The 26,103-nt window shown below is 37.7% G+C and overlaps 1 protein-coding gene across 3 annotated transcripts in view; it reads right to left on the bottom strand.

Moving 5' to 3' along the window:
- The window catches only part of SYT16 (synaptotagmin 16), a 275,419-nt gene that overhangs the window by 97,784 nt on the left and 151,532 nt on the right, over positions 1-26,103 (bottom strand). For 2 of the 3 annotated variants that reach the window (XM_037740432.1, XM_037740433.1), the window contains exon 2: positions 23,290-23,469. In XM_037740432.1, the coding sequence (XP_037596360.1) occupies positions 23,290-23,469 (180 nt within the window). Of the gene's footprint in view, positions 1-1,124; positions 1,792-23,289; positions 23,470-26,103 lie in introns of those variants that run through there. The other variant, XM_017533948.2, reaches the window with a different exon arrangement.

The following is a 26,103-nucleotide window of genomic DNA, read 5'->3' as shown; positions in this document are numbered from 1 at the left end:
AATTTTAAAAGACTCAAAATTGCAATTATCCGTAGTTTATCAGGTTCAGAAAGAATATCAGCCTACCTCATTTTTACCAATTTATTCTAGCATTTCAATGTTACCTTAATTTGAATGAGTATCAAGAATTATAAGAAAAATGTGAAATTGCTTCCTTGTATGCCAAGATTTCATATATCTGGATAAAACTTTTCCCTAAAAAGACAAAGCTAATAGGAATCCTGGAAAATGAATGAACTAGGAGGTACTCAGAAAAGTCTGCTGTCTCCAACAATAAGGACATTAATAACCTTGTATCACATAATTGATTCACCAATCTGTGTGACTTATGTGTGCATCACAACTACAGGTCACGCACCCATACCCAACTCCCTTCTGTCCGTATCATTTACCTCTGTCCCTTATCCAGGTGGAATGTCCTTACTTCAAGGTTAGAGTATTAGAGGCATGAGAAATTCATGCTGGGACACACTACCGCTACTTGTAGAGAGTCAATTACACTTTTTTATCATATTCATTATACATTTATTGAAGACCCAACATGTGCTCAGTTCTCACAGCATAAATCTTTATAGGCAGTTTTTATTAAATGTGTCCTTACCATTCAGAGCTAAAAGAAAATCAAGCTATTCTTATTTCAAAGATTTCCTATCCACTGTCATCTCACATCACGTCTCAGTGAAACACTGTGAGAAGTGTTCTTGGAGTGTTATCAACTAAAAATTCTGCAATAAGTATGGCTTTTTGCACAGGATTTCACACTGAATAATATAGTAACATCTAGAAATTCCTAACCTAGAAGAAAAAAAGAACATTTTACAAGATATTTTTAAAAGCATGACATGTGCACAAGGGGCTTCTCAAACAGAATCCACAGACTCGTTTTCACCATTTCACTTGCTCAGAACTATTGTTTTGAAATATGGAACTCCCAAACATGGATCTTCCGAAGTTTTATGTATTGAAAATATTCCTAAGGATTGTATCTCTCAATCAGAAGCCAGTATGTGGGAAGGTATAAGAGAGAGAAAAATAAGATCCATATAACTAAAACCAAGTCAAAATAAAATAAGTAGAAATGCTTTTCGGAGGAACCCAGAGAAAATGATGACTGGCTAGCTTACCTTGCTTTTTTCCATTAACAGTTTCTAAAGTACCAGGGAGCTGGCTGTCAAAGCCATGTTGAAGGCCACTCCTTTGCTTTTCAAGGTGATGCTCTTCCTCAGCAATAGAAGAAAGCACATGTGGTGACTTGTGATCATCACTGGCCTGATTGGGCCACTGGGACATTGTGGAACATGAGTCCTTTGCATGTTGGCTAAGCCTGGGGCTTGAACCTTGGGCAGAGTCCTGCAAATCACTATTACAACATGATAAATGATCCACTTCCAGAAACAAGGAATTTGCATCCTCTTGACTCCAATCATTTTCTTGCTCTTCAACTTCAAAGTATGTTTCCTGAATCTGAATATTATCTAAGTCCTGATCTAGCTTGTCACTCAATTTAGAGTCTTGTTTGCTTATGTTAACCAGCGAAGCAGATAACACATCTCCTGCTTGCTGGAGAGCTTCATAAACCCGAGATATCCAGGAAGAGAAAGGCTGGAAGAAGTTCTGAGCATCCTGAGACGCCATGGCCAACACCATGGCCAGCTATCTGATGTCTACAGCGTCCGCTTGTTCAGTTCCTCCAGTGCTCTGGACTGAATGTGAACTATAGAATAAGCATGTTGAGAAATTAAATTGGAGGTCTCTTAATGGCTGTGAATATTTCACTCTCAAAACTTCCAGCTGAAACAGAGGAAAGAAATACTTACACCTGTTAAAGTTACAACCTCAGACCCATCACCAGATACCTGCAGACAATGTCAAACAGCATTTGGTCACAAAAAGAGAGCATCATGGAAATCTTAAAATAGTTAAATAAAAATGACAGTGAAAGTCTAGATGTAGATTATTTCAATGCCTATTCACCTCCATGGCCACGTGGAAAACTTCCATTAGCAGTAATGGGTTCTGTTTATGTGGACTGAGATAATTCTATCCCCAATAGACCACCCTTAACAGTGTGAAAAGGATAAATGAATCTTCATTAAGATCCCGTTGGGCATGACATTTCAACATACAAAAAAGGTCGGATGTTTCATCTACGAATCTGCAGATCCCAGAGAGCTGACTAATAAGCATCTCTGCTTTATGACACTAAAGTTTATACTTTCAAAGGAAATGTGTGTCTGGAATTAAAAAGCTTTAAACAAATCTTAAAATAGGATTTTACATTTTTATGCAATCTCTAGAAGTCATATCTATTCTTGGGGAGCAATCGCTGAAAAACTGAAGGTGGCAAATGGATTATCTAGCTTACTGGAGACATGTCCTTGGAATCTCATTGCTTTTGTCTATGTTCCAACCTCCTGAGGATAGATTGCTCTCTACAACCTTTGAGACTCCTGAGACACACCTCATCCCACAAGATTTGCAGACTGAAGGAAACAGCTCCAGAACATTAACAGAACCACAGAACACTATGAAAACCCTAGAGCTAAATATTTACACTTTTACATGTATATGTGCATACAAGGTATACACATGCATATGTGTGTATATTAGATGTGTTTATATCTTATTGCTATTACAGTGCTCATCCACAGCTCAAGATGAATGTTACAAATGACTAGAGGGCCTAAACTCACTGCTTAAACTTAATTACCCAGTATTTTGCATAGCAATAACTTCCTCTGACTAAATCGACTAGCTATCCCTTAGGTTTCAAGTCTCTTGACCTCAGCCACTACATGTGATATGACTACTTACCTTCTAAAAATTTCTTATTAGCCATTCATGGATGCATTGACTTATGCAATAAACAAATATTGATTGTCGATTAAATGCTTAGCACAATGTCAGTGATAAGGTAATCCTGAGGGCTTTGTCTCCAGAGAGCCCACCTTTCAATTAAAGGGAAACTGAGCTCTCTGCACTTTCCCCGTATGCTGAATAATTCCTGTGTCCCTCTTTCAGGCTCCTCCTTGTCTTCCCACCACCTACATGTATACAACCAAATCTTGTCCTATGGCTTCCCTTCCTTATTATATTCACCAGCTGGGAGAGTAAGCCCATCCCTACATTTCAATTAATACCTTTTTGAAACTCCAAAATATACATCTCTAGCCTTTGCTCAATTTTTCTTTCCAGACTTTTATCTGTGGCTGTCTAAGCCAGTGATTCTCAAACACTGGTGTGTCAGAACCACCCACTGAGCTAATAAAGAACACAAAGGCCCAGGCTGGATGAAGGAAAAGGTCCTGGTCTGAACCTTGGGATTTTTGACAAGTACTCCAGGTGAGTCTGACACCCACGAAAGTTTGAGAAATACTGATAGACTTGGATGTCTCACTAAAATCTCAAATTCAGTTCATTCAAACCTAGTGGATCACTTTGCTGCAAGCATTCATCACTCTAGACTCATAACACGGGTGATTTTGAATTTCTCTTGTCAACACTCCCTTCTTGCATTCCAAATTCTGTTAGCTTTAGGTCTCCAAGCACTGTCTTTCAACATGTTTTGTACAGTTATCACATTTCCCATACTCTAGTTCCCTCAGATACTACATACCTAGTTCACTTCACACTCTCTTCTTTCCTAGACTCAATTCACTCTCTGTTTGCTCTCCATAACCTGATTTTATATAAGGTTTATGCCTGTCTCCTCCTCTAGAATGGAGGCTCCATGGATGGTAGGAATTGTCTGTTTTGTTCTCTATTTTATCCCCAGTTCCTAGAAACAAATTCCACTAAAAATCATGCATAAAACACCACCTAACAGATATTATGTACTCGGTAACTTTGCTAATGGATAAATCCTATCCAGAAGTGCTGAAAAGACGTTAAACGATGTTATCACGTAAGTTCCCTGCAGAGTAACAACAGTAAGCATCCTTTTGCCATTTGTTCCATCCCATTTCACCGCCCAAAGTTTTTGAGGTTTTTTTCTCTGCAAGTATTTTGTATAAATTACCAAACTACAGTGCATCCCTGATTTACTAGTTTCCCTCTGAGATTTCAGCGACTTTAGCTCTCACTACTCTCTTTTTGGTAAATGAAAATTTTTAAGCCAGAAACGACACGTTTTCCTTAATCATTCTTTCCATCATTCTATTATACACAGAAAACTTTGTTTGTTGTTGTTGTTATATTGAATTTTTTTATTAAGATTTAAGTTCTGGGATACATGTGCAGAATATACAAGCTTGTCACATAGGTATACATGTGCCATGGTGGTTTGCTGCACCTATCAACTCATCATCTAGGTTTTAAGCCCCACATGCAATAGGTATTTGTCCTAATGCTCTCCCTCCCCTTGTCCCCAACCCCCCGACAGGCCCTGGTGTGTGATGTTCCCCTCCCTGTGTCCACGTGGTCTCATTGTTCAACTCCCACTTTTGAGTGAGAACATGTAGGGTTTGGTAGAAGACTTTGTTTTCATATGCAACCCAATATCTCTGAATTTGGACCAGCAACTTTTTGTTCAAATCTTCAAATCAGTACAGCCCATATTCTCCACCTCATATCCCCTTGATCTCTATAATTTCTATTCAACAAAACAAAAATGAAAAAATTCATTTTTTACCAAAATTGCCATTTTGACGAGCTGGCAATTTTTATAAAAAATGAATTTTGATCACTTTCCTAGTTTTAAAGAAAAAAAATCCATGATGGTTACCTGTTACTTAATGTAAAGTTTGAGCACTGGAGCTGTCAAAATCACTACTCATTCATGTTTGCTGATACAGTGGTTTTTCAAAATTACTTTGAATCCTTCCAACTTAATATAGTCTTCACCTCTCCCTGTTGTTTACAATCCACTTGCTTCACTCATTTCTATGTGGCCAGCCTGACCCCTGGATGCATTTGAATTTCCAAGCCCTACCCTATCAGATAAAGTTCAGATTCTTTACTGTGGCACACAAGAAGAGAAATACCCCCCCAAAAAAATAAATAAATAAACAATCAGCACCATCCAACTGGGCTTAGAGCTGGGGGGATCCTAAAGGCCTCCTCCAAAGTGTAAACACTTTAATTCCTGAATCGCTGTGTCTGAGGAGGTCTAGAGGTGCAATAGGACACTGAAACGGGCTTCAGAGCGGTGGCAACTTATCAACCAGCTTGGAACTAATTTCAGGACAACGGCAACTCACAGAGGACCTTTTGTTCTCACTGAATACCCAGCTATGTCTGAGCTGTCCCCAATAATGCTGCCGCACTGTGAGAACTCAACCTTTCCTTATCACTCCTCGCTGTAAAGTCCTATGTGCCAGTCTCACTGACATACTAAGCATCTTCCAAAGTGACTGTGCTCTTTCCTGGCTTCTGTTTGTTTTGCCCAGGATGACTTCTCTCCCTAAACTACCTGATACTCATTTTTTATGAGGAAATGTTTATTGCTTCCTCTGTCAACTCTTCATCTACAATCAAAGGTGTGGCCTCAGAGTGCTTCAAATGTGCCTTTATGATACAGTGTTTCCCTCGGTATGATGAATATTTGTCAGCCTTCCTCTTCCAATGGACTGGGAGCCCACAAGTGCTGGGGCTATGATTATACATTGTAGCTGCAGAATCCACACAAGGCAGGGGCTCTGCATATTCCATGAATGAATGAATGAATGAATGAAGTTACTAGTGAAAACATTTGACGCTAAGTAAACCTGATTCCTTTCTATTTATTCATCTCTAAAGTGGCATTAATGCACTAGATGACCTCTAACACTTCCCTTCTGCTCTGAAAGCCAAGAATTTGCCATTGCGTGCCACAAAACATTGAAATGTTGAGGCCAATACAACCAGAAGCAAGATGCCTTTTCATGAAATAGTTCTGTACTTTTTTGTCAACAACTATTGTTAGATGATCCCAGAATAATTGGAAAGAAGTCAAATCTCAGTCTCTATATAAAAAGAGTGCCCAGTTGTTATATTCTAAAATACTCAAAAAGGAATGAAACTTACAGACAGAATCTGAAAAAATTACCTAGTTAGCAACACCAGATACCTTTCATTTTATACTAAATCAGCCTAAAGCCATAGGGGCTCAGCAATGGCAGAGTAACCACAGAGATATCTTGGCGGCTTAGGTAAATTTCAACTTGATTGGTAGAGCAAACCAAGGATAATAATGCCAGATATACATTCTATCCTACTTCTTTGGCGGCTTTCTTACAGCTAACAAGAAGACAAAGTGGTTTCTGGTATTTTAGAAAATACACACACACACACACACACACAGACACTAAAAATAGTCAAAAAGTCTAGTTCCCTAGGTTAGAAGGAAAAATACATTTAAGGTCTTGTCATATCTGAGAAAAGTCATTGTTACAATGGAAATAGTTCATGATTTCTCATTATTATGAAAGCATAAAATGAGACAACAAAAAAGATTGTGGTGTGTGTATGTGTTTAACATACAAATTCCTATCACAAACATGAGCTGGGAAGATTTGCAACATATTGAAGTACTCAGAATAAACTGGCAATCTAAGAAATAATTAGTAACAATTGATAAAATAAAACCATAAATAAATATATTCTTAAAGGCTACTTTTTAAAATTTTTGGTTTAATCAGAATTATATTTTAATTAAGATCACTTTATACACAGGAAATGGCTAAGCAGTAAATATTAAAGAGTTGTGTTTCTATAGAAAGAAAAACTATCCAATTCCTGAGCCACATGTTTTATTAAATATTTTTATTGTTCTCACGGAAGCTAATTGTGAAGACAGTAATATTCCATACCAGAATAACAATGCTCATAGTCCTTTAAGGGCTGTTAATTAAATCTTTCTAACCCTATTTTCTATCTGATGACAGTTGCTTGCAAGGTGGGGAGACAGTTATAAACTAAGAAGAAATACCAGATTCTAGAAGCTGTGCCTTAAAAATCTATGTTATTTTGGTGAAAGCTAAAGTGGAAGCCTGTAGGCCTGTGTGATTTTCAAAGGATTCTCAACTCCTGGAGAGAGTCGGACACATTCTGAGAGACAAGAATATGTTTCCAATAATATGGTCCCCAGGTAACCAAACACCAAATCAAAATTTTATACAAGTTCATCTACTGAAGTGTGCTGATGTTCATCATTTTTTGAAGGAGAAATCACTTGGAAAAATACACTCTTCTCATTCTTCACCAAAACTCATAGGTCAGCCATAAGTAAAAGTCAAGAACCCTGGGTTTATTTCAAGTGTCTTCTCATAGCTGTTAACTTTCTGTGCTACCTATAAAATGTTGGTATTTATTACTGACTTGCTAGAGTAGTCATAAAGCTAATTATTTTTATGAAAATTATCATGTCTTTTGGAGAAAGACATTTTGCATAGACCTGGTATGAATAAGAAAGCTTAGGAAGATGAATAATGCATGGAGTCAAAATAAGAACTATAAAATAGGCTGCAATTCATCTTTGACATGATTCAAAGGAGTCTACAGGTGTTTTCTGTTAAGAGCAAATTTCTTATGTGGGTTGGAATATGTGTCATTGAAATGAAATCTCTTCTGTAGCAGTTGTCCAAAATGTGTTCTAAATGTTGGCATCTTGAAAAATATAAAAAGAGACTACTGAAGCTCTCTATGGCAACAATATGGATAAAGTACAGCCATATTGTCACTGCCGGGGCATGAGCAATCCAATAGACCTTTTTACACTGGACTTCAGGGAGGTAGTTAATATAAAATGAAATGTGAAGCTGCCCTATATTCAAAATATACTTTCATCATTAGACACAGAAAAATGGGACAAAATAAAGGAAAGAAATATTAATAACTTTAGAATCACACAAAACAAGGCTGTCTTGGATTTGCTTCTCACTTACTCCATAGCACAAGGCAAATCATACTAGCTGAGTGGATCTAAATGTTCTCATCTAGGAAGATGAGATCCTAGTAGGATCTCAGGGGGATCACTACTCCCTGTCCTGCAACTCACCATGGAAGTCAAATTAGGCAATGTTTTTAAGCATCTATGACAGAGCCCAGTATTAATAGGCACTCAACATCAGGTATTCAATATTAATCCAAAATTCATGTTAGTTCAAAAGGTAAAAATATATTAAACTCCTATCATCTTTTCCCTAATGAGCTAATACCACAAGGAAAAAAAATGGCACTATCATTATATCGAGCATTTTCCAAACACTATACAGTATATAATGCTTTTGACAACTTATATCAATAAATACCCTTTGTGGAAGATATTGGCCTTCCCATTTTATAGTTGAAAAATGCTGAGGCTCAGAAAGGGTAGGTGATTTGCCCCAGGTTTATATCTATAACACAGGTGAAACTAGTATTTCAATCCTTCTTTAAGTCATCTAAAAAATGCCAATTAGATAGTGAAAAAAACTAGAAATAAAAAAGGTGAAGTGATTTTCCTAGTAAATGGAAAGTGTGGGGTTCAAATCCAGGTTTGTCTGCTTCTAAGTTAATTTTGTTTCTAGTATACCACAGTTGACTGTTTCACTAATGAAACTCTTTAAAAAAATGTAAAGTGTTGCAGTTACTTTTCTAAAATAAGCGTAATAAAGTTTTTAAAAATTATTAACTCCTGCTTAAGTCAAGTAAAGGTTATATTTAAATATATTTTTAAACTCTACCCAACAGATAGCTTTGTATTTGAGCATGATGATTTCAAACAAACTAGGACTGGCTCAATAAAAGTTTTATATTGCTCAAGGTTTATGACATTACAGCAATAGCACATTGTAAGTATTCCTTAGCTTTCATAAGCCCATTGAGTATTTTTGAGTATTTACTATATCCAAGGCAGAGATTTAAACACGCTCTGCAAATACTCAGTGGTTATATAAACACATACAGTCTTCAGCATTTCCAGAGGGACTATTTAACATGGCTTTAATGACATGATATTTTTAAAGAGACTATCACTGCTCTTGCACAGAAACCCACTTTCAGATACATGCATAATAAAATTTTATGAAAAAAGAATGAGTTCTATTTAACTATATTTGCCTTTTTTAAACCCCAACCAAAATGAGGAAGAATCTCATTTTCATCCAATCTAAAGCAATCACTACAGACCTTTTCCAAGAGGGCATCTGTGTTCCAGGGCCATCAGCATACATCCACTGGCCCCCAGTAGAGGAGATTCTGAATCTCAAATAACATCCACAGTATGAAGCAGTATAATTAGGAAGTAATATTAAAATCGAAGAAGGCAACATGCAGGCACAATTAATAGGAATTACTTCCAGACTATAAGATGTATCAGATTACTGATTTTTGTCCCCAAAGCACAGATGGAAACATCATTTGTATCACTTGAAAAGGGACTAGGTTCAAAAATAGGCCAAAAATGATAAAACTAAGGTCACTGTAACTCTCTTGAGATAGATTGAAGAATATTCTAAACATCAGCAATCACCTAGTGTTTGTTAAAGTTTGTTTTTTTTTTTACTAATTATAAAAGTTATATCAGCCTTATAAAAATTGGGTTAAAAAGGAAAAAAATCATTCATAATATCTCTACCTTAACACAACTCCAATTATTTTTGCAATTTCTTCTATCATTTTCCTTGTAATTTGCATAGTTATCATTGTGCCTATTCATCTCCTTTCAGGTCCCAGGTGACACTTCACTTTTCAGAATGTTTTCCCTCTCCCATAATCCACACTAAATGATGCTGCTTAAATATTCTTTCATAACACCTCTTATTTCTTATTAACACTTATTGTAATTGTAGCTTATTGATGACTTATAAGATTATTTCTTTAACATGTATCTTTCTCACTGAACAAGAAGTTGTGTGAGATCAGGGAGTGAGCAAGCTAATTGTTTTTTGCCATGTCATCAGCATCAAGCAGAGTAACTGACTACCATACAATAGGCCATCAATATTTTTGAATATTTGAATACATAGCTCCACATATATACACAAACACAAACATTACATACTGCTTCTTTCAGGAAACACTTTTAACATATTTTGCATGTTTCTATAGTCTTTTATGTTTATCATTTTAAATGATTTCATATTCTTAAAACTAGAGTTTCAATTAGGGCCTCGATATCTTTTCCCAAATTCAAATCTATGAAAGTAACTGTTCTATTAATAATATCCAATTCTTTATACCTCAACAAAAAAAATCCAGTATTCTCCATCAGAATGAGCATGTATATAACTTATAATAATTCAGACAAAATAAATTTGGCATTTATTAGTTTTTGATAGGAGCTATGCTAAAGCTTACTTGTGTATTTTCTATTTTAAAAAAATCTATAGCTGGCCAAACAACTTAATAATAAATAACAATAATAATCAGGGTTCTGTTTACCTCATAATTACTTTTATTTTTTCCATTAAGAGATTAGGGAGACAATGGAATGACACTTAAATGGGTATCAGGCACCAGGAGTCAATTTCACCTCTGCACTATTTATGAACTCAAAAAGGATGTTTTATCTCCTGGGCTTCCATTTCTTCACTTGCAAAATGACAGAATTACGCTTGGTAAGTTGTCAGTGTTCTCTGAGATAACATTCTAAAGCAGGATCTTGGGGAGCTCCCCTTAGCCACCTCCACTGTTCTCATTACTACTGTTGGTAGCCAAGACACATTTAATTCATTGTGCTTCAAACATATCTATGATATAGACATATCATAAATTCTAGCACCTAGCAGCCATGTCTAGCACATAGAAGTCACTCAAGATGTATTTATATTGAATCAATTAGAACTCAATTCAGACTGGCCTCCATAAATTAGATTTGCTTAATCAGAAGGCTAACCTCCTATAAAATCCAGGGATGTTTTCATAAATTTTAAACTATTTGCAAAATGTCAAATGAAAGAGTTTTTCCTGGGGATCATCTTCGTACCTTTTTCAGAGTCTTAAAAGGATCTCTGTTAACCAGTGTCACTTCTATAAACATCACAGATTGCTGAGACTGGTCTGTCTCTGAAAAATACTCTACAACCAACAATCACACAACAGGTTTTAATCTGGTCCCCACTCTGGGATGAGGAAAATATAAATCTTTCTCTAATGAAAGTTGTATTGATAGGCAGAAAACCATTCCATCACAAATTACTAATTCATTGCAAATGTTTCTTCTAGATCCTAGGACACAGCCTCGCATCCTTATTATACTGACCCCCTCCTATGAATGAACACATCAGCACTCATAAATTGAAAGTCTCTATCTAAATCAATGGTAACAACTGTTTGATATTTTCCTTATATTCTCTCCTCAATTGTTTACACAAGCTTCATACTAAACAGGTAGTAAAACTGTTCATTACTGAAGTGACTATTGCTACACATTTTATCTTCTTCATTAGTGGTTATCAAAATGAGGTCTCCTGGGGTCCTTGATGACTGGGCTGTTAGAATAGTAATGCTAATAATATGACATTGTCAATGCTTCGGTGTCTGGCAAACATTAATAATCATATCCTCTTGGGATCCCATCAAAAACAGCAGCCTTAACGGGATCTTTGTGGTTGTAAACATAAGTAGGTTACGTGAATGGTACATGATGTCTCTCAGGTCGACCCAGCCAAAGTGACCTCAATCAAAGAATATTTGAAAACACTCCTTTTACACTTCCTTTTCTACTAGCAGGAAATTTCACATAAGAACTGGAAAGCACTGTTTTCTAGGCATGATAGTGGAGCCAAATGTTTCTTAACTAATTTTACATACATGTGTGACCTATTTTATAGCATTATATATATTTATACAGATTGTATCTGTTCAGTTAAACCAAAATGCTAGTTATATTTCTATTTTAAGCCAACAATGCCTGTACGTTGCTTTTCCTTCTCTTCCTCCTTCAATCCTTCCCATTTCTCACTAAAAGATGTGGAATCTTGCTGAGGAACAGCAAATATCTTGCAGTCTTCTGTTAGCATAGCTCAGTTCATATTCAACTAAGATTTACTATCACCTATAGTGAATAAGATTCTACTTTCTGATAGCAAAACACTAAAATTTCATTCCAAAAAGAATTTTAATATAAATATGAGTCCTGCAATAGAGCAGCTAATGGAAAGGAAAATCTTCCAAGTGATATGAAAATGACATTTCACATTGGCTTCCCTGTCTAAGCACAGTCCCACATAAAATACACATTTGATTCATTTCAGCTTCTTCAGAGAAATTCTAAATGGAATTCTTGCCCTAAAATGTTCTTTAAATTAATACCAGTTTGGTCTTCAACCACAAAATCAAATAATAAGAAAAACAAAAATTCAAAAGGACTCTGACATCTTTCCAACAGAGACTAATGAGGCACCAAGCAGAGTTTAAACAGGTATCAATTGTTTAGGGGCAGAAAGGGATGGAAGGATTTGGGAAGATCAAACACAAACCTTTAAAAAAATCTATCTGTTAAACAGTCAAGGTAAGACATTGAAAGCTTCACATACTTTCTGCAATATGCCTTGTAATGCCATGGTTTGGATTTTGCTTCAAGATAATTTTGAAAATAAATATTCAAAGGTTTAATGCCCTAAAGGTAGGTTCTCTCCATCACGCTTATTCCCATCAAATGTTCTGCACCTTTGTGGAATGGGAACTATAAATTACTGCTCTGTAGTCAATACTCACTGGGGAAAAACAAAAAAGATAAACAGTTTTCAATCACATAGCAATTTCATTCAATAAACCTGATATTAAGCCAGGAGCAGTAGCTCACACCTGTTATCCCTGGACTTTGAGTGGCCAAGGTGGGAAGGCTCTTTGAGACCAGGAGTTTGAGACCAGCCCAGGCAACATAGTGAGACCCCATCTCTAGAAAATATAGAAAAATTAACTTGGTATGGGAGCTTGCAACTGAAGTCTAAGCTACTTAGGAAACTGAGGCTGAATGATGGCTTGAGCCCAGGAAGTTGAGATTACAGTGAGCTATGATCATACCACTGTACTCTAGCCTGGATGACATAGAGAGATCCTATCTCTAAAAAACAAAACAAAAAAAACCCTGAAATTTGTTAATATGTATCAAGAACTTTTTAAGAGATCAAGAGTAGAAAAACTATAAGAAAATAAGATTCAAAGTGTTTTTCAAATTTCAAAATTTACACACTAAATAATACCTTTCATCTTTTCATTAAACCTCAATCAAAAAGTCTGAACTAACAGGATTGATATTATTACGAGAGCTTTTATGAATAAGGTGTTTGCTCCTTAAGTAGGTTTTAGAGGAATACGTATATTTTTAATGGAAGTGTATAAACACAGACATGCTTTTTCTTTTCCTTCTTTTAATCTGTCAGACTAAGAAAAGTGATGAAATTTTAAACCTATTACTCCAATAACTAGTTTAAAACTGATCACTCAAATAGTTAGTTAAGCATATAAACTCATAGACACCCACTTCAATATACAAACGGTCATCTGTGTTAACTCATTCTATTCAAACAACACAAAAATCTCTTTTCCTTGCTTCCCACCCATCAACTAATTACGCTTTTAATTTAAGGCATATGTCTCTTTAAAGTGTAATAAACATTAGGGGCTTGCTGACAAGAGAAACACAAAACCCCAATATTCATCTGATAAATGCAACTTTTACCACCTATGGTACCCTCCAGACAGGATGTATCTTGGAGAGATATTTCTCTGGATGATGCCACCAAGAGAACAGATGTTGTTAATGATGCCAATCTTCAGCACGTGCAGACAAGCACACAGCTTTAAACTTACAAGAAATTTCCTCGTCTATAACTGAAAATGATATATTCATCTTCACTACATCAAAAATCCTTCAAAACTTCCCATGAAGTAGCCGAGAGATAGTTTCACTGTCTCCAGCAAGATGTGAATTTCAGGCCTCCAGAGATCATCCTGAAGACCTTTTGATACGGTTTGGCTGTGTCCCCACGCAAATCTCATCTTGAATTGTAGCTCCCATAATTCCCATGTGTTGTGGGAGGGGCCTGGTGAAAGATAATTGAATCTTGAGGGCTGTTTCTCCAATACTGTTCTTGTGGCGGTAAGTGTCACAAGATCTGGGTTTTATAAGGGGAAATCCAACCCTTTCACTTGACTCTCATTCTATCCTGCCTGCTGCAATGTAAGATGTGCCTTTCACCTTCCACCATGATTATGAGGCCTCTCCAGCCACTATGAGTTTATAAAACTTCTTTATCTTTATAAATTATCCAGTCTCAGGTATATCTTTATCAGCAGTGTGAAAACGGACTAATACACCCATGCTGCAAGACTCCTGAGTGCTCCTATGTGGACTACCAAGGTTTACTGAGGGCTGTCTAGAATTCTCAGTCACAAAATTCTATGCTATGACTATTTCAAACATAGAACGGCTCCAGAGTTTCTACTAAAAATAAGACTCAAAACTATATATGTTAAATATATATATCCTTATGTTACACAGTCTTTGGTAAAGTGAAAAAGCATGAAGGAAATATTCTGCAGTTTTTGAAATAGTGATGTGTGTTTAGGGAGCTCTCAAACTTAGGTGTTAAACATTTCCACAGCAATTCATGCTTGAAGAGAGCTTCAGATTTGTTTTTATTACCATCCTAGCATCACAGAGGAAGCTCAAATGCCCCAAGAAGAATCTGTTTCTAAGGAAACTCACCATGCACCCTTATGTAAATAACTCAGAAAGCAAGGCTGCTCATATTCCAACTGTAAATGTGCACAAATCTGTCAAATGACTTCTAGTTCCCACCCAACCTTGAACCTAATGCCTCCATCTCCAGCAATCAGCTAGCTGTGTAACGTGTTCATCTGCAGGGTCAAATTCTCGAGCAGGGGACAATAACCCGTTGTCTAAGTTGCAAGAAAACAAATAGTACAGGATAGAGATTTTAAAGGGATGTTCTCTGAGCCAGGGAAACAAGAAAATGGAGACAAGAGGGTATCATTGGAAATGAATTGTTTTTGTTAATAATTTTTGAAGCTGTGTGATGGATATATGGGGTTCATTATATGATTTTATCTCTACTTTCTTGTATGTTTGAACGTTTCCATAATAAGCTTTTTTTAGTGAAGATTTTCTTTTCCCAACCACCCCAACCTTAATATAATGAAGGAGACAAAAACACAAATACAGATGGATGGAAGGTAAGATCCTATGATGGCTAATTTTATGCAACAATGTGGCTAAAGATATTATGCTACCCAGATATTCAATCAAATGTTACTCTGGATGTTTCTGTGTGAATATTATTGCAAATGAGATCAATAATGAAATCAGTGGAGTCTATGCAAAGCAGATTGCCCTCCATAACATGGGTGGGCCTCATGCAATCCACTGAAGGCCTTAATGGTAGAAAAACTGACCTCCCACAGGCAAGAAGGAATTGTGCAGCAGGCAGTCTTCAGACTGGGAGTACAACGTTAGCTATTCCCTGAATCTCTGGTCTACCAACCCACCTTGCAGATTTTAGACTTGCCAGCTTCCATAATCATGTGAGCTAGTTCCTTAAAATCTCTCTTTCTTTCCCTTTCTACACACAACCACATACACACACATACACACACACACAATGTTGATTCTGTTTTTCTGGAAGACTCTCCCTAAAAAGCTCCCTATGCCTATTACAGAATTTTTGGTTTTTCTGCCCAGCAATGAGCAAGATGGTCTCAGCCCTACCTAAAGTACATTTTCCTATAGTGTCCATTAGTCTTTTTTAGGCCCTTACCATGTTTACAACAATCTACAATTATTTTATTTATTTGCCTCTTTACTTTTGGTTTTGTTTTTCCCTGTCTTCACCAAAAGCATGCAATTTCCAGGAGAGTAGAGACTACATCTCTCTTTTTCACCATTTTATTTCCAGCACTTAGCACATGACATAGATTCACAACGAATAATGTGGAATGGATGAATAAATATTCTCAAACCAAATTTTTCAGCTGGGTTTTTTTGGAATTTGCACCCACCAAACAGGTAATGGGCCCATCTGAATTATTACAAGCCTATGGATTTTTTAAAAGCAAAATATAAGATTGATATCAATTCTCGATTATTCGTGCCTTAATCCAGTCACCAAAGGCAGTAACTATGCACTGCAATGAGATATATCAAGGCTTGTCCTGATGTTCAAGTAAACGTTTACAGTTCCTCAATTTTGAAATGTTTAATGTTATATATTAGGTTGAACCACATGAAACTTCACACCTACAAAAACAGCAATTTCATAGAGCAACATAATGTAACCCACAGTGAGAGAAATGTATATTCTATGCAAATAAAGATATTAAAATCAGAAGAGAAAATACCTTGCAACTTAAATTACTCGCAAGTGTGCTTCCCACACTAGGTACCACCTTGGGTCTTGTTTTGCATGTGTCCCAGTGGAGAAGGGTGACACAAGAAGCATAAAGGGGATATTTTATTATTATTTCAGGACAAAAAAACTATAAAAGTGGAGAGCTTGGGGGATGTAGAGGATATTAGTTTTCTAGAGAGCATTCAATACTTAATTCTAAAACTTACTTTAGAATTAAGGATTGAAAACTTAATTCTAAAACTTATTGTGCAATTCTAAAGTTTGTAGACTGTAAAAAAGTATCCCAGTAGAATTTATTTTTAATCATCTAATTAAAAAGAAAAGGAGGGGAATATGCACTCTTTTTTTAATTTCAAGATATTTGATTCATTTAAGATTCATCTGAGTAGCACATGCCTAAAAGGAAGCCACTGCACAGACCTCCAGGTGAAGGAACCTCAACTTCAGGCACAGGTAAAAGAAAATTCAGTGCTAAAGAAGGCAACAAAATGTCTCATGAAAGAAGACTATGAATTGTGCTGATTTTATGTTATCCTGAAAAATGGCTTTCTCTGCCTATATTTAATTCATCAACCATACTAAATATGAAGTATGAAGAAGCTGACGATGGTTATTTACAACTATAAGATGGGCACATGGCTAAATGTTCCTCTCCGTCTCAAGGAGCCAAAAATAATAATAATAAGACCACTCCTACATCCCTATATCAGGCCACTATACTCTCTATTTTTATTTTTACATCTGTTTCAGATCCTGATTCACACCATTTTATAAAATTTGTCATTATTCTTCCTTATATGGGCATAAAAGGAAAACAGAATGTTATCCAAATCATTAAGAGAATACTGGAAGACACAGATATGGGACAGCCAGACTCTTCTGTTTTGGCCAAGTTCACCAAAAATTCATAAAAGTCTCGAAATCTTGAATTTAAATTAAAGTTGGTTATAATTTGACAACCTTGAATAATCTTTAGACACCTTTCCTAAATAACTTATTTTTTATTCCCTGTGCAGATGTCAACTGCTGGTGGTATCACAATATATGTGGGCCAGTGGGGAGGAAAAGCGTCACGAAGGAAAAACCTTGTTTGCCCACAAAGTAGACTAAAGCGTCATGAAGGAAAAACCTTGTTTGCTCACAAAGTGGACTAAAGGGGCAGAATTGCCAAAGACCACGGGAACCCACCACATGCATCAGCATGACCTGGATGTGAGACATGGAGTCAAAGGAGATCATTTCAGAGCTTTAAGATTTGACTGCTCCACTGGATTTTGGTCTTGCATAGAGCCTGTAGACCCTTTGTTTTGGCCAATTTCTCCCATTTGGAACAGTGGTATTTACCCAATGCCTATACCTATATTGTATCTAGGAAGTAACTAACTTGCTTTTGATTTTACAGGCTCATAGGTGGAAGAGGCTTGCCTTGTCTCACGTAAGACTTAGGACTTGGACTTTTGAGTTAATGCTGAAATGAGTTAAGACTTTTGGGGGACGGTTGGGAAGGCATGATTAGTTTGAAATGTGAAAGAGACATGAGATTTGGCAGAATATGGTTAGGCTTTATGCCCCCACCCAAACCTCATCTTGAATTATAATCTCTAGAGCTGGAGAAGTCGCTATGGTAACCCTAAGAACCAAACAGGATCCCCATAATCCCCACATCAAGGGAGAAACTAGGCGGAGGTAACTGAATCATGGGATGGTTTCCCTTATGCTGTTTTCATGACAGTGAGTGAGTTCTCACAAAATCTGATGGTTTTATAAGCTCTTTCCCCTTCACTCGGCACGTCTCCTTCCTGCTGCCTTGTGAAGAAGGCCTCCCACTCGCCTCCTACCATGATTAAGTTTCCTGAAGTCCCTCCAGCCATGCTGAACCATGAGTCAATTAAAACTTTTTTCTTTATAAATTACCCAGTCTCAGGCAGTTCTTTACAGCAGTATGAAAATGGATTAATACATGAAGCGATTAAGATATTGGTCACTGGAATCAGGCAATTTTTAGTCTGAGTCCCAGCCTTCCCACTTAATAGCTTGAAAAACAAATTCATCTCTCTCATCCTCAGTTTTCTCATCTATAAAACGGAGATTAGCACCTGTTTGTTAAATTCTGAGTGGGAAAGGTACACAGATGGCCCCCAACTTACAATGGCTCAACATCTGATTTTTTGACTTTATCTGATGGTCTCAATTTATGATGGGTTTATCCAGAATTAATCCTATTGTAAGTAGAAGAGTACCTGTTCTTGAACACACTCTCACCTAAATGCAGAAATGAAATGAAAAATATTGGATAACAGCAGTCATTATGGCCCAAGCATAAAGAATATGGCCATACCTGCTGGGACAGCTAATAAGCCCCTGCCGAATCAGAAGGTAGCTGTTTATTTGCAGGTAGAGAGAAGAGGGTAATCTCGTGGCGGCACAAGTCAGTTGGGCCTTTCTACCAACTGAAAAGGAGAAACTGCCACATTTTAGCAACCATCCTCCTGAGCTCCAGCTGAGCACCAGCTTTGCCTCAATGTACAAAACCTGTTTCCTTACTTACTCTTAGTACTCATCTTTCTCTGGAGAATCCTTCACCTTCCCATGCTTATTGTTGAGAAACTAAATTTGCCTATTCAAACTAACTTAGTCAATTTCATTTTGGATAAAGTATCAGTCTTTAAGATTTCCACTCCCACCTTCACGTTCCCTTATAGCAGGGAGTGTCTGGGGATTGGTGTGAGTTTATTTAACATGATGTGCTGTTCCTGCTGATTCGTACTGACTCCAGGGAAATCAGCCTCTGCCTTACAACATTCCACAGCAGGAGTACCTCTTGGTGATGGCCTTAGGGAGCACAAGCTATATAATTTGTAAGAAAGTGCAAAATGAAAATGCAGGGCTCTTGAAAATCACTAAGAATTTCAAGACTGCAACAGCACATCACTAAGCCAAGGACATGGGCCCTTCTAAGTGTAGGCTTTGTGCAGTTGTGCAGTTGCATGCCCATGAAACCAGGTCTGACTACAAAAGGCCTTGGGTTGTTCACCCTCCAGCCTCCAATACAGGCCCACCTCATTGCAAGCCACGATAACTCCCTGGCAGGCACACTGACTCATTCCTCTGCAATCTTCTCTGTCCCTGCTCGCACCACCAGGGTCAGGCAAAAATTTCTAAAACAAGCGTTCTCCTGCTCACCAGAGGAAGTGTAGCAGGGGCATCTTCTCAAGTTCTCTCTCCCTCCAGTACCACCAGTATATTTTCCCCCACCACAGCCCCCAAGGCCAACACGGGACACCAGTGAGGCAGTCTCCGGCCACGATTTAAACAGAAGCACGCGGCACTCTGCTTTCCGACTCTTCCTCGGGCGTTTGAATTCCAACCTTCTTATCATAACCGGCCTGACTGGGTCCCACATCCGCCCTTTTTCTCAGAGTCCAGGAAAACACTTCAAAGTCTCCAAGCCTCTTTCTTTTTGCCTTTTCAAGTCATGATCTTCCCTTTCCAGAGCAGTTCTTCTTCCCTTCCCTGCCTGGGAAGAAATGCCTTCATAGCACATTTTCTATCCTTTCTACATGATGCCTCTTAAAATGAAGCTGTTTGAGCCAACTCCTAAATTTTGCTTTTGTAATATAAAGTTTTTTTGTGTGGGAGGGCAGCAAACAAAAAAAAAAACAACCAAAATATTCTCTCTCTCTCCCCCCGCTTCTCTCAAAGCTGAGCTTCTTTTAAAAACTATTATCTCACTGTGACATTTTTATTTTTAATCATTTTTTCATATCAAAGCTGAGTATTGGCTTTTTTGTTACAACTGGTATCTATCCTTCCCCCAAAGCAATCACTGCCAAGGAACAACACAAGAACTTTACACAAAGAAATCAAATAATGCACGTAAAATACTTAGCAGTAACAATGCATGTAAAATACTTAGCAATAGTAAATGCTACATAAATGATAGATACAAATGATCATTATCTGTGTCATTATTATTATTACTATTACCTATGTTATCAGTAAAACACCATTCCAGTTTCTTTGTCCCCTTGCCTAAAATCAGACAGAATGAAGTGAGTAAATTCTTTAAACTTTAAAATATATATAGCCTAAAGGAAAGCAAGGTATTTTTGTCAAGGAAATTATTTTGCATAGTAGGTTTGGAAAACAAACAGCCACTCCTGCCTCTCTGATATTACCACATAATCGAAATGAATTATTTTATTTTTCAGAACCTCACATATATTAGAATAAAATGATTAATTCGGTTTCTGATACTCTTACCACTTTTTGATTAACAAAAATGGCAATCTCATATGGTTTAGTCTAAGAGTAGGATGGTCTCATTTGTATTAGGTCTCTTCCATTCATAGACTGAAAGCTAGAGAAGAAGTTGCTATGGTAACCCTAAGAACCAAACAGGATCACAGAATGAGAAGAGGAAAGCATAGTCCAGACTTATCAATTTGCAAATGAAGACTTAAAGCTCAGAGAGGTGAAGTGAGTTTCCCAAAATATCGTGGCCAATTAGTGGCAAAACTAAGCTCTGTCTGTCTGTACTGGGCTTCTTCCCACCACACCAGGCTGCCTGCCTGCCTTCTTTATGTTTGTCAAAATATGTTAAGAACATCCCAGCTTCACTGAGAAATCAGTACTCTGAGGATAATTCAGGCAAGTATCAAAGGTTAGACACAATCTAGGGTAGAAGCATGTTTTTCAAAGACTTTTGGTAACAATAATTAAACTTATAAAAGGAGAAATAAAATGAAAGTGTTTGCTTTTTAGACATTACAATTTGGGGATGTTCCTGAAGAAACTATTTTTAAAGCTCCCTTTACATGACCCCACTCTGAATTTGAGACATGTATTTTTCAGTGTTTCTTGAGTGAACAGCTTTTGTTCATGTTTTATTGTTATTGTTTCAACATTATCTTAAAACCTCAACTTATTTGCAAGTATAATTTATAATTGTCTCTAAAATATTCAGATAAAATGTCAAACAAGACAAAAAGGAAACATTTTAAATAGCTCTAACCTCAGTTCCTCATACCCATTATAGTTTGCAAAGGAAAAAACATCACCAACTTTAATCTCCCAATTTAAGTAATGAATACAAAGCATTAATGAGTGATGTCACTCCTAGCAGCCATCACTGTGACTTGCTATTGCTGTTACATTGCTACAGGCACTAAACTGGTGTCTCTACAAAATTAATTCATTTGATCTAGGTTGACCCTGTAAGAGATGTACTGATAATCCCAATATGCAAATGAGGAAACTGAAGTTCAGAATGGTTCCATAATTTGCCAAGGTCATATAATGAGTGACAGCCAGCTGCTGAAGGGAGAGAAATAGAATCCTGATGAATTCTACCTCCATACCACCCCATGACCAGACAGACATCTGTTCATCTCATTCACTTATGTCCCAGCTGGGACAGTAGCATCTAAACCATTCATAAGTCCCAGCTTTTGCATGGCAAGCTCTATTTAAAATATTCCATTCTATTTTCAGAATAAGTCATATGTCTCATGGGAAGTTCAAAAAATAAGGCCACTGCAGCAGCAGGAATGCCAGAGCAATTGCCAAATCTGCAATTTACACCTCTCTTATTATTATTATCTCCCACAGGGATGTAAAAATATGTCTGCACACTCTTTGATACTCCTCCTCAAAAAGTAGAACTGAATGTCCCAACTTTGAGCCTGAGCTGTGCTCAATGAATGAACAGAATGTGATAAAAGTGGCATTGTAAGACTTCCCAGACTAGGGCATAAAAAGAACAGTGACTCCTCCTTGCTTTCTCATGGATCTCTTACTCCGAGGAGAGTCAGCTGCCACATCATAAAGCACTCAAGTAGCCTTGTGGAGGGTTCCACATGGATAGGATCTGAGGTCTTTTGCCATCCTGAAGGTGACTCCACCAGCCACAGTCCAGCCTTCAGATGACATTCTAACTGAAGCCTTCAGATGACAGACATTCTAATTGCAGCCTTACAACAGACCCTGGTCTAGAACCATCTAGTTAAGCCACTTCTCAATTTCTGAACTTCAAAAACTGATAATGAATTTGTGTTGTTTTAGGCTGCTAAGTTTTGGGATAATTTGTTATAAGCAATAGATCATATGCCTTTATTCCTACATTACACCCTTTCTTATAACAAGGCAGAAAAAAAAAAAAAAAAAAGCTGAGCTATCCATGGCTACAAAAGCTGCCATATCAATAAGCCAAATATCCTCCTTGGTCCAGCCATACCTATAACACACCAAGACCATAGGATTCCTGGAGGGTACTCTCCTCAAGACCTTCGCTTCACTCAAAAGAAAATGTAAGGTTGCTCAGTTATACCATGCCTCATACCTTGTGAGGTATGGAAAAGGAGAGAAATAATCACACTGATAAAAAAGAGCAAAGTTATTATCTGTAAGATAAGAGTACTCTCTTTAAATGCCCTGCATCTGTGTGATGATAACCATCCTTCTGTGAGAACATCCTTATCACAAAGTTCTAAGCTTCAGCAGTTGAAAACAGAATATGTCCTTTAAGAGCAGGAAGCCACTTATTTCTTTAAGTGTATTATTTTCCCCCCATCAAACTGAAGGTAGTTCAGGTTGAGTAAACAACATAGTATACTCAGTGAGCTTAAAGAGTAAAAACTTCCCTTTGGAAAAGTGAACATTGCCATACAAGGTGGGACATGGTCCTGAGCACTGAAAAAATCTCAAAAACAGCTAACAAGTGAAATGTCAACATCGTTCCAACATCATGAGACTAAAACACATCAAGGTTCTTGTCAAACAGAACACATTGTTTTTCTTCAAGCATTCCTCACAGGAAAACTCAACAGAGACTTCTAAAGAGCTAAGAAGACAGGAAGTGGTGGCCAGAGCCTCTTCCCATCTGCTCCTCATACTCGGAGAACAGTACTTTCATAAAGATAACGTATTCTTTAGTAAAGTCCATTCATCACGTCCACCCTGACCCAGACCACAGCAAGCTGCCCAGCCCAGGAGAATCTGAAGCGTTAATGCTTACCCAGCCCCTTGCGGGTCCCAGTCTTGTCTTTAGAGTGTTTTCTTTTCCCTCGATGCTCCAGGAAAGGAAGGCCTCCTATTGTTTCAAAACACAGCTTCTTGTTGATGAAGAGGAAGAGGACAGCCAGAAGAACAATAAAGACCCCAACAGCAGACAAGAAGCCAATGGCTTCAGGCGTGACTGGCGAAAGAACACAAAGGGAAAAAAATATCACAATTAGAGTGACCTAAGTTTCGGTTCTAACAAATTATGATCAATGCTACTCAGAATCTTTACTTTTATTAATGAGAAATGACAAATACTCTACAAGTCCTGACTCTGGCTGACATCCCCCAGGACTGGGTACAGGGGAAGAAAAGGACTGTTGAGGGCCGGGTGCGGTGGCTCAAGCCTGTAATCCCAGCACTTTGGGAGGCCGAGGCGGGTGGATCACGAGGTCAAGAGTTCGAGACCATCCTGGTCAACATGGTGAAACCCCGTCTCTACTAAAAATACAAAAAATTAGCGGGGCATGGTGGCGCGTGCTTGTAATCCCAGCTACTCAGGAGGCTGAGGCAGGAGAATTGCCTGAACCCAGGAGGCGGAGGTTGCGGTGAGCTGAGATCGTGCCATTGCACTCCAGCCTGGGTAACAAGAGCGAAACTCCGTCCCAAAAAAAAAAAAAAAAAAAAAAAAAAAAAAAAAAAAAAAAAAAAAAAAAAAAAAAAAAAAAAAAAAGAAAAGGACTGTTGACCAGTACATCTTGCTACACTGGTTCCTCAGATGAGAGACCTCTCTGCCTTTGAATGTGTCGTTTTTTCTACGTGGAGCACAACTTTTCTTGCTCCTATCCTCAGCCCAGTATTCAACTTCAAACACACAAACCACAAAAGAGAGTTCAATCAAATGGATTTATTTTGCGTATTTGATGCAAATCTCCAAAAATGCAGCTGCCTAAAGCTTACACAATCATCACTTGAGACAAATTTTCAGATAGATACTTCCATCAATATTAGCAATTGGAGGGAAAGTCACTTCCTGGATACATTTTTGCATATCCAGCTGTGCAACAATTTGATCATGGTTATCAACAGCAATAAGAAAATTACTAATTCATGCCATCCATACAAGAAGTACAAATTATAGTTTTGACTACTAATATTTTAGAATTTTGGAAGATGAAATTCCATTTCTTCTTTCCTCTCCTTCTTCTCCTCCTTATCATCATCAGTTTCAAAAACCTCAGCCCTTTAAGTGGCCTAAGTAATATCCGGTATGCCAAAGAGTCCCAGCCATTGCTTTCAGCTATGAGCATATATAACAGGGAGACCAGAGCTAGTTCAGAGTTTAGGGAAGAATCCTCTAAGGAAGTGACATATGAGCCAAAATAACATTCAGTAGAGACATCCAGCAATTAACTTGTATAAAAGAGTTAGATTACAGAACAAATGTCATTAAGAATCATTCAAGGGAACTGGGTATATGCGAATGCTTATGAAAATGAATCTCCTTAGAGCAGCTATAATCACTGGACAGGTTTAATACACAAAGCCTTAATAATATGAAGGGATAATACTCACCTAAACCTACTGTCCAGATAAATAAAGAAAAGATGAATAAAACCAATCCTAACACCTTGGAAAGATAAAGAAATATGTGATACCACCTTACTGAATCAAACCTAGTGGCAAGTCAATATAAGGACTCATGAAACAAAATAGCAGGCAAGATAATAGCTTTATAGTCAGTGAAACAATAGCAGCGCCCGCTATCAAAGCCAACACATACCACGGAAAATAAAGTACATGCATACTGACTATGCCCCCTCTCTTCTGAGGCAGTTCCCAGTAGTAGTAGTTATAGGCAAGGGGTCAGCGGTCACAGTGCTGGGTTGAAATGACACTACCACTTACTATCTGTGTGGCCTTCAGCAAATTATTTAACCTCTTTGTGCTCCAGTTTGCTAAACTGTAAAATGAGAAAATAAATACAGCCACATCAAAGATTAAAAGAGGTAACACATGGAAAGTAATTTGTGTGGCACTTGACAGAGTCCTTAAACAGGAGTAAACCATCTTTCTCAACATCACCAGCCAACTTTCCAGAGCTACTAAAATACCTAGAGGTGGTGAACTATGGGATGGATCAGCTGCTTTGTACTCAATGGGAGCTCCGGATCCCATCCGCCTCTCCTCTCTGGCTTTCAGCCTGTCATTCCTGCACTGTCAGTCGCCTTCCCTTGTGGATGCAGTGCCTTGCTCCTTTGCATGAAAAATGCACCAAGTGTCTCCATCCTTCAAAATTCCCTCCTTACCACCACATGCTCCTCAACCACACCCCTTTATCATCTTCTCTCCACAATCAACCATCTTCAAAGTATTTTCTACACTTATCACCATTTGTTTTTTTCTGAAACAGAGTCTTACTCTGGCACTCAGGCTAGAGTGCAGTGGTGCCATCTCAGCTCTCTGCAACCTCTGCCTCCTAGGTTTAAGTCATTCTCGTGCCTCAGCCTCTTAAGTAGCTGGGATTTCAGGCATATGTCACTACGCCCAGCTAATTTTTGTATTTTTAGTAGAAATAGGGTTTTGGTATGTTGCCCAGGCTGGTCTTGAACTCCTGACCTCAAGTGATCCACCCACCTCAGCCTCCCAAAGTGTTAGGATTACAGGTGTGAGCCACAACGCCCAGCCTGATCTCCACGTTTTTACCTCTAAAGTCACTGGCTTTCTGTACCACTGACCTCCCTGTTTCTAGCCTTGCCCCCTCTAAAGTCCATTCTCACACAATAGCCAGAACAATCCTTTCGAAATGTGTAAGTCATTTCATTTGTAA

This window comes from Cebus imitator, unplaced genomic scaffold (genome assembly GCF_001604975.1).
Source record: "Cebus imitator isolate Cc_AM_T3 unplaced genomic scaffold, Cebus_imitator-1.0 Scaffold83, whole genome shotgun sequence".
Classification (NCBI taxonomy): domain Eukaryota; kingdom Metazoa; phylum Chordata; class Mammalia; order Primates; family Cebidae; genus Cebus; species Cebus imitator.
Note: the sequence above shows the minus strand (reverse complement) of the source record. Positions and strands in the feature narration are given on the sequence as shown.